Source organism: Monodelphis domestica, chromosome 3, assembly GCF_027887165.1.
Source record: "Monodelphis domestica isolate mMonDom1 chromosome 3, mMonDom1.pri, whole genome shotgun sequence".
NCBI lineage: Eukaryota > Metazoa > Chordata > Mammalia > Didelphimorphia > Didelphidae > Monodelphis > Monodelphis domestica.
The window spans coordinates 121,387,535-121,403,526 of NC_077229.1; the positions used below are offsets into that span (position 1 = coordinate 121,387,535).

Sequence of the window (15,992 nt, forward strand, 5' to 3'; positions counted from 1 at the left end):
CACTCTTCTGTCTTAGAACCAATATCCAGTATTGATTCTAAGAAGAAGGTAAGGGTTTAAATAAATAAATAAATAGGTTAATAAAAAAAATAGGAGGAAAAGGGAAAGGGATGAGAGAATAAGGGATGAGAGAATTAAGGAAGGGATTTGTCTTAAAACAAACTAAGGCTATGCAAAAATATAGCAGTTCTTTTTGTGATGGCAAAGAACTAGAAATAGAGGGTACCCATCAGTTGGAGAATGATTGAACTAGTTATTGTATATACATATGATGGAATGATAGTTTGCTACAAGAAATAATAAAGAAGATAGTTTCAGAGAAATCTAGGAAGATTTGTAGGAACTGACACAAAGTGATGTGAGCAGAACTAGGGGAACAATTCATACAACATTGTAAAAATATTTTACTTTGAAAGACTTAGGAACTCTGATCAGCACAGTGACTAACTGTAATTCCATAGGGCCCATGATGAAACGTGCTGTCCATCCCTCCTTATAGAGAGATGAAGAACACTTTGCAGATTGATATATATTTTATGGACATAACAAATGCAAGAACTTGTTTTCCTTAACTACATGTTTGTAATAAAAAATTTTTATTTTTCTCCTTTTGGATATGGAGAAAGAGACATTTGAAATGATTCAATAAAATAAATGGCTTTAGAATAAAATGGTTTACTTACAAGAAAATTAGCTATAGAGCTTCCATAAGTCATAGTGAAAGGGAAAAAGAAGGTGAGGGTTAGGAGATTTGTTTTTTAAACTTTACCTTCTGTCTTGGAGTCAATACTGTGTATTGACTAAGGCAGAAGGGCAGTAAGGGCTAGGCAATGGGGGTTAAGTGACTTGCCCAGGGTCACACAGCTGGGAAGTGTCTGAGGCCAGATTTGAACCTAGAATCTCCCATCTCTAGGCCTGGCTACCCAGGTGCCCCCTAGGAGATTTTTAAAATACAGTTGGGGATAGAGGGTAGGTAGATGGCTCAATAGATTAAGAGTCAGGCTATTCATACTTTCTGGCTGGATGACTCTGGGCAAGTCACTTCAGCCCCATTGCCCAGTACTTACTGCTTTTCTAATTTAATACTAACATATGCTATTGATTCTAAGACAGAAGTTAAGGGTTTTTTGTTTGTTGGTTGGTTTTTTTTAATTCAGTGAGGTATGTATAACAAGAAATAGGTATGAAGGTTTGGGCAGAAGTAAGTGTGAGTAGAGGGAATTGTGTGGAGAGCAACATTTGAGTTATGGAATAGAGACCCAAGTTAGCAGCAGAGGAATATAAGAGCAGGATATTGTTTTTAGAGGAAGCAGAAGAGGGCAAGACTAAAATTTTTGCTGGATCTAGTCCAATCCCTTCATTTTCTATTTGAGGAAATAAGCCTGAATCAAGTGACTTGGCCAAATGGTTAGTTTCTTGATTCTAAATCTAGGATATTTTCCACTCTACTATGCTGTCTGTACATGAGAAGACTATGAAGGGGAGTTGTACAAACACATTGACATTCAGTCCCCTGAACCAGACTGAATCCTAACATTCTTTCTGGATTGCCAATCCTGTGCACAAAGATTTTTTTGTGTTCTCCTTTTACTAGGATTAGTAACGATTGGAGCTTAACGCTAGAGAAGGATTGAATGTTCCTCAAGGAGGTGGGGGAGGGAAGAACAGACTCCCAGTGGAGGGTAGAGGATGTTAAAGGCTTTCTTTAAAAAGAAGGTATAGGGGGCAGGAGGGTAGCTCAGTGGATTGAGAGCCAGACCTAAAGACAGAAGGTCCTCGGTTCAAATCTGACCTCAGATACTTCCTAGCTGTATGACCTTGGGCTAGTCACTTAACCCCCATTGCCTAGCCCTTACCACTCTTCTGGCTTGGAACCAATATACAATATTGATTAAAAAACAGAAGGTAAGGGTTTTTAAAAAAAATAATAAAAATAAAAAGAAGGTATAGATGATCGTCATGGAATAGTCATGGCTATATAGTCATAATTATTTATATGAAAAGCATCTATATCTAGGATATAGTTTAATACTAGTTCATAGTTCCTTATATTAGAATGAAACTGAAGCACTAAATTGCTGCATTTATCTATTTTATAGTCTGTGATTTTTTTTTAACTCTTACCTTCCTTCTTGGAATCAGTACTACATATTGGTTCCAAGGCAGAGGAGTGGTAATGGCTAGGCAATGGGGGTTAAGTGACTTGTGTGGAAGAGAGAAATTGGGAAGCATGAAAAAAGGCAGAAGCAGTAGCTGAGTGATGACCTGTCAGTCAAATGAGAGGGCTCTATTTGGAATGTTACCAGGAGACACAGTTGGAGGCAAAAACCAACTGCTGGCTGGACCCTGTATGTGGCTTGTATGAGAGAAGAAGGTTAGTTTTTCTCTCTTGGACTTTGGAGACTCGAGCTGAAGGAAGTCTGGTGACTTTGAAGGCAGAAGAAGGAAGGACAATAGTCCAGATATCTCTCTGACCTGCTCTGTTGTGAGAGTGACTGAACTTCCAGACCTATCAGCCATTTCTCTCAATTGAACTATATTTCAGCATCCCCCAATCTAAGACTCATTGTAGTACTGGGGAAATACCCAACCCTCTTACCTCCATTCCTTATCCCTTCCTGTCTTCCCCAAATAAACCCCTTACTTAAGATAAAGAAGAGAAAGAGTATTTCATGTAAAACATCATAAACTCACCCCGAGTTGATTTAGAGAAACCAGAAGGAGAATCACCAAAGGAGGGGAGGCAAGAGGGAGGTTGGAAGAGGGAGGAAAAGAGAGGAAGGTAGGGAAACAGAAGATAACTGCCTGATCTGTTAGTTATCAATTACCAATCAATACAGTCCCTTATTATTATTTATTACACTTGCCCAAGGTCGTACAGCCAGAAAGTATCAAATATAGTTCAGATTTGAATCCAGGACTTTTCATCTCTAGGCCTGGCTCTCTATCCACTGAACCACCTAGCCTAGTGGTCACCAACATTATTTTTCCAATAGCATTCTACATGCCTTTTAAGGTTATTGCATCAAAATACACATTTTTTTGGTTATTGCTATAAAAATCAGGATTATTGAAGACATTCTAGAGTCTTCATTGGAATAAATGACCAAGATTCCAGGAGTATTACAGAACAAAGTATTGAATATTTGAGAAGAAAAAAGCCTCTGTCCCCTGATTGCAAGCCGAGTGCCGATAAAGATCAGCTGATTTCATGGCAACTTTCCTCTTAGCCAACACTGCAGTTCCACCCAGACTCAGAGAAAGGCAATATTCATTTAGGAATAGCACTGAAGTGTTTGCTTATGCAGCAGAAGGCATAGTAACTGTGAATTTTCCTTGTTTTCCAGGATTCATCAGCATAGAGAAAAAGTTGACTGCTATTTCTCCCAGCTGGAACTTCTGACCACTAAGAAGCACAGGGTGAACTTTCTGTGTAACTTCACGGAAGGAGGATTCTTCCTGAATAGTGCCTGGAGAAAAGGCTTTGTGGACCCTCTCCAGAATAAGCTCTTCTTTCTATGGCAGGGCTACCTGTATGGAAAGTGGAAGTTGAAAGAAGAGTAGTGACCCAGGACAAAAAGTCCTCCAGGATAGAAAAGCAACTGGCAAGGAGAAGAAGAGTGCAGGCTTGAGAGAGGAGAAGCATGGAAAGTCTCCTAAAATGATGGTCCCAGGGAAGGATTTGCTAATCAGGAAAGTAGGGCAGATATCCAGCCATATTTCCCAATGGCTGTTCTTCATACATGATGCTTTACTCTTATATGTGTGCTTTTGGACTGACTCTTCCCTTCATGTTTTGCTTCTTCACCTCCACTTCCTGAGGTCTCCAACTTACTTCAAGACAACTCAAATTCAACCTTTAGTAAGTCTTGTATAGTCCCCTCAGCATCTAGACCAACGGTTCTCAACCTCTCAATTTGTAGAAATGAGAATACATAATGCATATCAGGTATTTACATTCTGAATCATAACTGTAGCAAAATTACAGTTTTGAAGTAGCCACCAAAATAATTTTTTGGTTTGGGGTCACTGCAACATGAGGAACTGTACTGCGGGGTCACGGCATTAGAAAGGTTGAGAACCACTGATCTAGACCATTCCCCTCTAAAGTTACCTTCCATCAAATTTGTAAGTATTTTGGGTATACTGATTTTTATACCTGGTTCTTACAATTAATTTTTATACCTGGTTCTTAAAATTAAAGAGAAAATATTATTAACACATAATTGCATGTAGCTAAGGGTTTGACCATGCGGTCTTAAGTTGAAGTACCACAGGTATTCAAGGGACAGAGAGAGATGAGTATTAACCAGAGTAATCAAGAAAGACTTCCTAAAGGTAGAATTTGTATTCCATCTTTGTTTTGTGAAGAATAGATAGAATTTGACTAGTCAGAGAGCAAGGATAGGACTTTGGAAAATAGCAAAAATCTACTTAAATTGGTAAATATGTATGTAGAACAGTGTTATTATATAGCTTTCAAAATGGTTTCCCATACATTGTCTCATTTAAACTTTCCAATAAACCTCTCCAGAGAGTCCAGATATTGATTCACAATAGTTCTGATCATGGTTACCTGAGTCAGTTTCACGTGTTACTTTGGCCAAAAGACTCGGTCATGTGTTGAACAATCTTCTGGATGCTCAGCATATCCAAACGTAACTAGAATAGCTCTGAGATAATAAGAGTCCAGTTGGACAGGTAATCAACCAATCAACAAGTATTTATTAAGCATCTACTAGTCCAGCCAAAGATTTTGGTTTTGATTTGATAGCTAACAAGAGCTACAGTTTCTTGAGTAGAGAAGTAGCTTGATTAAATAATGGTACTTTGGGAAACCATAGGGTAATGGTGTGTTGAGTGGATTCAAGTTTGGAAACTCTAACTGGGAAAAGTAGATAGAAGATTATGGTGTATAACCTCATATTGCAAGGGATGAGGCCCTGGACTAGTGTGGTATAGTGGGAAAGGAATAAATGAATCCAAGACTTAGAATAAAGATAGCAACAATAGAATTCAGCAGCTAATTAATTGGGAGAGGTGAAGATGAATGTGAGGATGACGTATTGTTTAACCTAGGAGAATCTTCAATGAGGATATCCTAAAGAAAGTGTAGATATCTATCCTGGTAAAGGGAAGTTGTGAAGGGAAAGGGATGGACATTACCATTAAGTATTTTTTAAGAGGATGCAAATTTATTCTGCTTGATCTAGAAAACAGAACTACTAATAGAAGTTGCAGGAAGGCTGATTTCCACTGAAAATGAAGAAATGGTTCCTAACGATAAGAGCTTTCCAAAAGTGGAATGGAATACCTCATGAACTGATGAAATCCCCAAGATTGGACTATTCAAGCAGAAGCTGGGTAACTACTTGTTGGAAAGCTGTCTGAGTGATGTACACTTCAGGTGATAGTTGGTCTAGACGACTTCTGACGTCTCCAATTCTTTATGGTGCTATTGCTAGAATGGACGTACAAAGAAAGGAGGAGAGTGATTTGTCTTGCCTATCCAATAAGGTTGTAAGCTCTTTGATGGCAGAGATCATGTTTTATATTTCTTTGCATCACTCATAGCTCTTAGCCTGGCACTGGCACTTAGTGAAGACCTAAAAAATGAGCTGAATAATGAAAAGCAGTGAAGAAGAAAAGAGATTCTCTGAACATGGCTTCAGAGCTTCTGAATTCATATATGGAATTGTAACCGATTTAAGACCACTTCCCAGAACATGGTAGTCATTGGGTTTGCTCCAGGGATGGGTGAAATATGAGTCATGCTTCAATTTGCTTCAATTTGCTCCTCCTGGTGCCTCATATTTATAGCTTATGGTGGCGGTTTTTCACTTGTTAAACAGGGAAAGAAAAATGGCTGAACTAAGGCAGAGCCATAAGCTAATGGAAATTGCTTAAATAATTAATAAAGAAAGGTTTGAAAATGACAACTCACTAGGAAGTTATGGAAACATTTAAGCTGAAATTGCAGCCAGCAGACTTGGAGCCATGGATTACCCTTCAGAGGTTAAATGGAATGATTTGAAAGCTAGCAGGAAAAGAGAAGCCAGTTATGATTTGTTTAAAAAAAGAAGAAGAATGTAAACCATAAACCTAAGAGGGAAAACTATCATCCTTCTGAATCCTGAAGACTGGTGTAAGCAAAAGTAGTAGTGACAGTAATAATAAAATTGTAGGAAATGGTTCACATTTGTATTGTGTTTTAAAGTATAAAAGTATTTTCCTTATAACAACGGGGGAAGTATTACAAAATTACCTTCCCTACTGTGCCAATGGAGAATCTGAGGTTCCTTGAAGTGAAATGAATTGTCCAAGACCACACAGGTTGTTAGTTAACAGAGCTGGGATTTGAAAGTCAGTCTCCTGGTTCCCCATTCAGTATCTCATTCTTTACACCAAAGGCTCATAGACTTACTGACAATCGAGGTATGTAGTAGAAAGAAACTGAGTTTTAGAATCAGAAAACCTATATTAAAGTCCTAGCTCTGACACTAGCTGTGTGATCTTAGACTTTTCTTGGATACTTTGTCTTTCTGAGCCTCAATTTTCCTCAGCTATTAAGTGGGACTCATGACTATTTGGAGCCACTGTGTCACAGGGTTGTTGCCATACGGTGCTTTGTAAACCTTAAAACATTATAGGAAAGTGGGAATTATCTCTGTAAATACATTCATGTCTCCTTTAATTTTAAAGATTTATTCTACTCACACATTTTATTTACAGGAACTTTGTTGTCATGGTCATTTATTTATTTATTTATCTATCTATTTATTTATTTACTAAACATGTATAAATACCTGCTGTATAACAGGTACTGTTATGTACCAGTCATAAAAAATAATAATATTCTGTAAGATTAAAAAGTAATATCCAAATATTCCAAGTATTATATTTTATAAATTTTATTAATAATAACTTGAAGCAAAAAGAAAGTAATAGTCTCAGTAAAGAAAGAAGCTTCCCGGGACCGAACCCACAGGAGAACACGAGAGTGCAGAGCACCTCCAGAAAAGAGAGCAAGCCTGGGGTTATACACACCTTTATCAATACAATGGAAACACGCAACTTAAGCAGGCAACTTGGGGACGAAAAGGAAAAGGATGCTGGGTAATGTCGTTCAAGGGTACAAAATTTCTATTTACACAATTCCCTGTTCTCTAAGAACTTATAGTCTTCCAAAGCTAGAAATGCTACAGTAGATGGAGAAGTTGACATCTTTCAATGCAAGGATTTGTTTACTTTTCTTATCTTCAGGAATGCTTCATTTTCTACAGAATGAAATCCATCTTTAGTATATCTCATTCTCTTTACTGATTTCTACATCCTGCTATAAATAATATGATGTGTTGATATCATGGTTGCTTCTTAAAAGATTCCAAAAATGGGTGTGAGAGAAAACATATGCAACCAATTAGCAGTCATTATCCCTTGAGTGAAGTGAGGGTGGTCTCCATTTATAAAGAGGGAGAGCAATTGGAAATACATCACAAAGAAAGAGCTTATAGTATGGTTTTCTTATTGCTAATCTTTTTGTGAGAACAGAAATTTGCCAAGAGATGTTAGACAAGCAAAAAAAAAAAAATCAGTGTTGAGAAGTATTGTAGTATAATGGAAAGAGCCTTGAAGTTAAAGAATCTGAATTAAAAACCTCACTAACATTTACTACCTGTGTGACCCCACAAGTCACTGAACTTCTCTAAATCTTAGGACTCTTCTCACCCAACCTCATCATTTTACAGTTAAGTGGTTTGGATTAGATGACCTCTAAGCATTAGCTTTATAATCTTGTAGAGTTCCAGAAACAAATGATCAGAACTTTGCAATATGGGGAGAGACGTGTTAGTTTATATATATAAACATATATACATATATACACACATACATATATATATATAAATAGAATTATTTGGCTATATTTGTACTGATGCTTTTAGCAGTTCTGGGATTCACGATTTTTTCTGGTGTTGGAATTACTTCCCTCCATGCAGAACATAGTCTTCTCTACCCTCTTAGCCTGTGCAATTCTCCCTGTCCTTGCAAAAATTTTCCATAAAGACTTCATTCCATAGACTAGAGTCCTATTTCTATCTTTTGGGGGTTTCTTCTTGGTTCCAGAAAAGAAACTAGGAGCAGTACATGGTTTTTACAGGTTTGGGGCAGATGTTTGATCAGTGCAAGGAAGAACTTCCAAATAATTAGAACTATTCCGAGGTATAATGGGATGCCTTCGGGGATAATAGGTTTCCCATTACTAGAGGTCTTCAGGTAGACACTGAATGTCCAATTTGTCACAGAGGCTTTAGAAGGGATACTAGTTCAGATATAGGTTGAACCTTATGACCTCTGAGGTTATTTTCAACTCTGAAACTCTGTGATTCTGGGTGTCAATGTAGCACTCTGGTTGTCCATCTTTAGTATATCTCATTCTCTTTACAGGGCCATCCCTCTGGCTGTCCTTGTAATGGTTCTTATAGCTCTTCTCACATCTCATAGAGTAGGCAGTAACTCAGGTTGTTTACATGCAATTTCCTTTTTTTTAAAGAAAAGTTCCTCATGTGAGGATTCAAATCACCCCCACTTTTTAAAAGTAAGTGATATTTTAGGGTAAAAACATGTCTGAGTCAAATAATCAAGCCATTTAGGTCAAATGTAGAAAGATTCTTGACTCACTGGAATTGCACCAAAAATGTACTCAGATTGGTTGAGGAAATTTGGTCATGTTCTAGAGCTCATCAGCAAATCTGACTAAGGTTGAAGTGAGTTGAAGCTAGGAAGCAATATCCAGAAAAACCCCTGAGAAGGAACTGTTGTGTGGAGGATAATATCTCACCCCTGGCACTAGCCTCTTTTTCCCCACCTCCTTTGGACTTATCATCTTCCCTCTGGTGACCTAGGATTGATCCCTGGGACAGCAATGGCTGGCTGCAGTGTCAGAATTGGGAACCTGGAATGGGCTCTATGTATATAAGTAATATAGTAAGGCTGATGCATGATCCCAGGAGAAAAATGATCCCTAAGGAAAATTTCATGAGTACCCTTTGAAGGGGAGCAAAGAACTTTCTAGAAATCCAGAGATAGGTTACCACTTGGCTCTCTAAGCTTGAACCCATGCTCCCCTGTATTTGTGGGAGACTGTGTCACAGTCTTGGGGAGGGGGAGTGTTTTGTAATGGTAGTTGGGACAAGACCATCCTAGTAAATACCCCTTCCTAAAAGTTACTTAAGCCAGGCTGATTGATTCCTACCTGGCCATTTTAAAAAGCACATATGTAAAAGACCATGAGCTATAGCATTAGAAAATGTGCCCCTGCCTTATGAAAAAGAATGCTATCCACCTCCAGAGAAAGAACTGTTGGAGTAGGAATGCAGAGGAAAGCATACAATTGATCCCTTGTTTATTTGGATCCATGTTTTAGGGTTTTGGTTTTATAAGATTATTCACTTACAAAAGTGAGTAATATGGAAATATGTTTTGTGTGATAATACATATTGAACCAAGAAAAAAAGAAAAGAAAAAAACGTATCCCTGGTCCCAGCATTATATTCCTCTCCCTAAGTAGAAATATATTAGACATGCTCTGGGGACTGGACTTGTCAGTGTATGTAGGAGTTGGAAAAAGATACTTCAAAGCATGTGCTGCTCCACATATAATTTTTATTCTTTTAAGAATCCATGATTCATAATTAAGCAGCATTACCAGGAAATTCTGATGTTAAAAAATGACAGGCTTTTGTGGCAACAAGCCGTTTGGGATTTTTAAATGCGTTGAGATCAAATATACCTTAATTTCCTCACATGTAAGCCTGGGACCAGGGAAATATGGTTTTCATTCATTTGTTTCTAATGTAGATGGTTAGATATGTCTTCTTCACATTTCTGGGGAGTTCAGTGTATCGTGTTTAGGAGTTCAGTGCAATTAGCACAGTGTCATTGATGAGTAGAAACATTTTGAGAACCTAACCACCAACAAGGAATTCTTCTGTTTAGCTTCTGTGGAAGACAAGTTCCATAATACTTGGATCCTAGTACATATTGGTATAGAGATGGATGTTATGTATCATACTTTGTACATATAATATATATGATGCATTGTTTTATATATTTTATATATGTTATATTAAATATTTGTTATTATTGCTCAGTTGTTTCAGTTGTATCTTATTATTCATTACCCCATTGAGATTTTCTTGGCCAAGATACTGGAGTTGTTTGCCATTTCCTTTTCAAGCTCACTTTACAAATAAGGAAACTGAGTCAAACGGGGTTAAATGACTTGCCTGAGATCACACAATTAGTATCTGAGGACAGATTTGAACTCACATAGATAAGTATTCCTGACTCCAGGCTCAGTACTCTATCTGCTGTTACTTATCTGCTCCATAATGCACTATCTGCTCCATAAATGACATATACATGTATCATACATGTATGTAAAATAAAAACATATTATACATAATATATTATGTTTTATGTATAACATATTTAATGTGTATATATAGATATAGTATATGTGTTTTCTTATGAAAAGTATGCTTGTCTGTATGCATTACACATATATACATTTTATATGTGTATATGTATATATGTGTGTCTGTATATCTATAGCTATAATATGAGGACATTTGCAAACTATCTAGCATGTCTGGAAGATGGCCACCAGAATTGTGAGAGACTCAGAATGATGACGCTTGAAGATCCTTTGATTGATGATCATGATGATGACATTTATAAAGCCCTTTAAGATCAAAGCATATTACCTATATTTGATCAATTGAACCTTATAATAAACATATGAGGACAGTACTGCAAATATTTCATATAAATAGAAAATGAAGGTTCAGAGACATTAAATGATTCGTCCTTCGTGTAACCAGTAAGTGTAGGAGATAGAACATAGGGATATTTAACCTGGAGAAGCTTTGGGGGGCAGGTTGGCAAAGGGGAGAAAGGAAGAGGTATTATTTATCTTCATATAGTTGAAGGACTATTATGAGGAAAATGCTTGATTTTGGCAGGCCACAAAACTAAAGCATGAAAGCAAATTTTGTTTCCATGTAAAGGAATAAAATCCCTGACAATTAGTTTAATCCCATAAAGGAATGGGTTATATAAGTATATAATGAGTTCCCTGTCACTGAAAATACTCAGATAGAGACTGGCTAACCATTTTCCATGAATATTATAGAGAGAATTACTATTCAGGTAAATTTGGAACTAAATGAACTTTTATGTCTCTGCTATCCCTATGATAATCTGATTGTGTTTATTTCTTAATTTAACCTATGTGTCATGGTTCCCTCTAGAATGAAGGGTCTCAGTTATTGCTCCCACACATATATACACTCTTACTGTGGAAAGGAAAACTGAATCAAGCTTTTTGGCCTTTCTGCCACTGAAGTAGAACAGACAGCAGTTGGAATGTTAGAGTGAAGATTGATGGACAGCGATGACAGTTGGTGGGGGGAGGGGTGACTTGGAGAGTGACAGTTGCTCTCCAGTGGTGAGACTCTCTTTCCTGGCCCTTGTACTGGAAAGAGCTCTCTCTCCCTGTCTCTGGAGAGAAGTACATCTCTTCCTGGATTTTTCCCAACTGTGTGCTCTATCTGGATTCCTGTGATCATGTCATCGAACAAAAGGATTTAAGGGGACTGGTGTGAACCATAAGGCCAGCTTTTAGGGGCGCTAGCCTGAAGAGACAGGCCCAACCAGCTCTGAAGATCAGAACCTTTTCTTCCTCTTGCTGTATACTGCTTGCTAAGACTTTGAACTTAAGAAAGCTAGCACAGATATAGCATAAACAGGAATAAAAGAAATCCTCCATCGGCCTGTGAGGTCTGGCCTCAGCCCAAAAGCTGAGAGAGACTCAAACCCACTGTGTGGCAAAGTATAGAGCAATCCCTCTTCCCTCTACCCTGATACCTTCCCAATCAAAACTTGTTATTAAATTCATATTGAGTTAAATAACCTGCAGTCAGAAAGGAGGAGGACTATCATTTCAGGGGGACATAGAAGGAGCAGAACCTAAGGACAGCCATTCAACCATAAACTGTCCTTAGCAGACCCCTGCTGGGCAACCTTGGTTCGGGAGGAGGCTTGTCTCTCAGGAGGGTCCATGTTTACTTGCCTTGAGGTATCTTCAACATCAGTCAATAGAGAAGACATCCCCTCAGGCTATCATAGTTAGCCCATTTCTTGGGAACCCCATTTTTCAGGGACAGTCTCTCAGCAGGAGGTATCTCTCTCCTTTTACCTCACCAGCATCCATATTCCCTCTATCCCTTCAACTCCTCCATTCCCTGTTACAAAACCTTCCTTATCCCCTGTACCTCTTCAATCCTCTACAATTCCTTTAACTAGAACAGTTTTTCTTAAATATTCCAGACTTCTAATTTCCTAGTCTGGGCATTGAAGTTTGAAATATGATCTAATAAGTGTGTTACTGCCTTTCACAAATTGTCTCCTTATATAGTGGAAATTTTGTTCAGTTAAATTTTCAAAGCCAAGCATGTCCTCTGCTACTTCAATTACCCTTTCAAGGAACTTTAATGGATGTTCCCCATTCTCCTGCCTCAATTTCTCAAATTGTCTCCAAGTATCTGCTCTTTTTGAAAAACTTTTCATTGCCTCTAATAGATCTTCTCTGACCTTTTTAGATAATGTATATCTGCATTATTAGATAACTCTGTCTGTTCCTTCCTTTGGCCATGATGTTAAATTTGGATTATTTCTAGTTTCATCAATGAATTGTTGCTTTTCCCTTTTTGAAAATAATTCTGAGAGAAGAATTTCAGTGTCCTGGAAATTTGGATCATAAAGTCTAATTGCTCTTTTAGATTCTTTCAAATAGTGCACAGGATCTCAAAACCAGGAAGGCATCTTTTTTTTTCCCAGACTTTCAAGGTCTACTGCTGTAAATGGCTTATGTGTTTTAATATGAATTATGCTAGCATATGGCTGTAGGCTTGTTTGATCTCTTAATGACAATATTGGTATTCTCCCTTAAGCTCCATCTGTATTTTCTTGCTCAGTTACATTGTTATCTTTAGGTGTGTCTTGTTGTGTGTTAATATCTTTGCAACTTTGTTTCTCCTCAGTTAGGTACTTAACCACTTATTTTAGCTGTGTCATCTCCTCCCTCATAGCTAAAATAATCACAGCCATTTTATTGTCTTTTGCTTTTTTCCCATGAATTAGATGAACATATTTTTTTCAGGGTATAGTATAATTGAATTAAGGAGAATAATGCTCTAGCATATGTGGGAATGAATGAAATCAAGCTATCTACACTAATCTTCAGCCATTGAAAGCTTCCATAGATGTTAAGCAAAAAATAAATATAATCTAGAATCATGACAATAAATAAGTTGTAAACCATATAAAAAAAATGTCTAATCAAGGCTAGATAACCCAAGGCAATTAATAATTTCTTTGCTGTTTTGTATCTTGAAAAGCCTTTGGCAAAGGAAAAAAATGTTTTTAAGTCTGACCCTTTAAGAGTTGCCTCCTGCGCTCAACACTGCTCTCAAAATGGCTACTTTCCACAGTCACACAGGCTTTTGAAATGTATGTAGGCCTGATTTCTCTGAAACTTCCCTAACACCTACAAGTGCCTTCTTCACAAATTTTTGGTAAAATAGGCTGGGAAAACCTAGCTGGTTTTGCCAAAACTGTAAGAATTAAAGGAATTGTAGAGGATTGAAGAGGTACAGGGGATAAGGAAGGTTTTGTAACAGGGAATGGAGGAGTTGAAGGGATAGAGGGAATATGGATGCTGGTGAGGTAAAAGGAGAGAGATACCTCCTGCTGAGAGACTGTCCCTGAAAAATGGGGTTCCCAAGAAATGGGCTAACTATGATAGCCTGAGGGGATGTCTTCTCTATTGACTGATGTTGAAGATACCTCAAGGCAAGTAAACATGGACCCTCCTGAGAGACAAGCCTCCTCCCGAACCAAGGTTGCCCAGCAGGGGTCTGCTAAGGACAGTTTATGGTTGAATGGCTGTCCTTAGGTTCTGCTCCTTCTATGTCCCCCTGAAATGATAGTCCTCCTCCTTTCTGACTGCAGGTTATTTAACTCAATATGAATTTAATAACAAGTTTTGATTGGGAAGGTATCAGGGTAGAGGGAAGAGGGATTGCTCTATACTTTGCCACACAGTGGGTTTGAGTCTCTCTCAGCTTTTGGGCTGAGGCCAGACCTCACAGGCCGATGGAGGATTTCTTTTATTCCTGTTTATGCTATATCTGTGCTAGCTTTCTTAAGTTCAAAGTCTTAGCAAGCAGTAGACAGCAAGAGGAAGAAAAGGTTCTGATCTTCAGAGCTGGTTGGACCTGTCTCTTCAGGCTAGCGCCCCTAAAAGCTGGCCTTATGGTTCACACCAGTCCCCTTAAATCCTTTTGTTCGATGACATGATCACAGGAATCCAGATAGAGCACACAGTTGGGAAAAATCCAGGAAGAGATGTACTTCTCTCCAGAGACAGGGAGAGAGAGCTCTTTCCAGTACAAGGGCCAGGAAAGAGAGTCTCACCACTGGAGAGCAACTGTCACTCTCCAAGTCACCCCTCCCCCCACCAACTGTCATCGCTGTCCATCAATCTTCACTCTAACATTCCAACTGCTGTCTGTTCTACTTCAGTGGCAGAAAGGCCAAAAAGCTTGATTCAGTTTTCTTTTTCACACTACCCCCTGAATATTTGTAAAATTTCTCTATCACACAATCCAACTCAGCCTTTAAAATAGTAATAATTGTAGTAGTATATAGCAGTTTAAGGTTCATAAAGCATCTCATCTACTTTATCCCATTTTATCTATACAATAACCCAATGAACTCTTATTACCTCTATTTTGTAGATGCAGTGAATAATATTGAGAAAGATTGAATGACTGGCCCAAAATCTCAAAGCTATTCAAGATAAAATTTTAATTAAAGTCTTCCTGACTCCAAGTCCAATATCTTATCCATGATGCTAACTAGTTGCCTCAGTTCAAAGCACATTGGCCTCAGTATATCAACAGTAATTTTATTATCCCAACAATTTAGAACGACCAAAAAACCAAACTCATGGGAGGTTTTATTTGACCCCACATATTGCATGGTCCCCTTATGACCACCTCAGATAACCACAGTCTTAGCTACTAGTCTGGTTCCACTTGAAACCTCTACCTTATAAAGGGATTACTTCATAACCATATAAGATATAATTTTGATTACATGAAATCTAAAAGTCTAAAAATTAATGCAATTAGTATAAAAATGAAATAGTCAACTGGGGATGAATGGAAAAGCATTTATTAAGCCCTCACTACATGCATCCACAAAACAGACATTGGTGCATCTCCTTTTGTGAGCATCACTGGGCTTTGCATGTGCCCAGACTACTTATGATGGAGGCATCTATGTGGGAGACATCCTTCATTCCTCAACCACGTGGGTGGGAGCCACCTCTTCCCATTGGCTGCATATCTATAATGAGCTGTGTTACAAAATCTATGTGACTAAGACACAATTGTTCTTTTTCTCTTTGTATATGTCCAGTGGTGAAGGCTTTTTTCACCACATATTAAACTGGCTTTGGAGGGAAGGTCCACAGTCAAACCACCCTTTCACCTCAAGGCCCTGAGGAACAGGCTTGGAGTTTTAGAGAGATCTGTTTGTCCTTTTCAGTTCCAGGTAAAGGCTATGGAGTCCTGGACCTGGGATGTCAAGCCATGAAGATCTAAAGACCAAATGTTGCTACCTGTCTAGCAGGGAAGCCCTGAGCTAGAGGGCTACAATAGATGCTGAAGGGATTTTGGACTTAGAACTTGGTGGGTCTAATGTTATATAGGAACTAAGCTAAACTGTGAACCCAATTCTTCTCCTCTTCCCAGAGACTGAGGTAGTGTATGACTCATAAGATGTTAGGGGAATGTTTAAATGTTTGTTTATATTATAGATTTGAAATAAATATTCCTTAGTAAAAGCTAATCTGGCTGGCAAGT

The 15,992-nt window shown here is 38.1% G+C and overlaps 1 protein-coding gene across 4 annotated transcripts in view; it reads left to right on the forward strand.

Moving 5' to 3' along the window:
* Positions 1–6,886, forward strand: part of LOC103097748 (uncharacterized) — a 104,219-nt gene extending 97,333 nt beyond the window's left edge. For 2 of the 4 annotated variants that reach the window (XR_008917494.1, XR_465456.3), the window contains exons 2-3: positions 3,348–3,862; positions 5,214–6,886. Coding sequence is in view for 1 of the 4 variants with exons in the window: in XM_056823029.1 (XP_056679007.1) it covers positions 3,348–3,564 (217 nt within the window). In the remaining 3 variants the exon portion in view is untranslated. Of the gene's footprint in view, positions 1–3,347 lie in introns of all 4 variants that reach the window. The other 2 variants (XR_008917487.1, XM_056823029.1) reach the window with 2 other exon arrangements.
* The last annotated feature ends 9,106 nt before the right edge of the window (positions 6,887–15,992 follow it).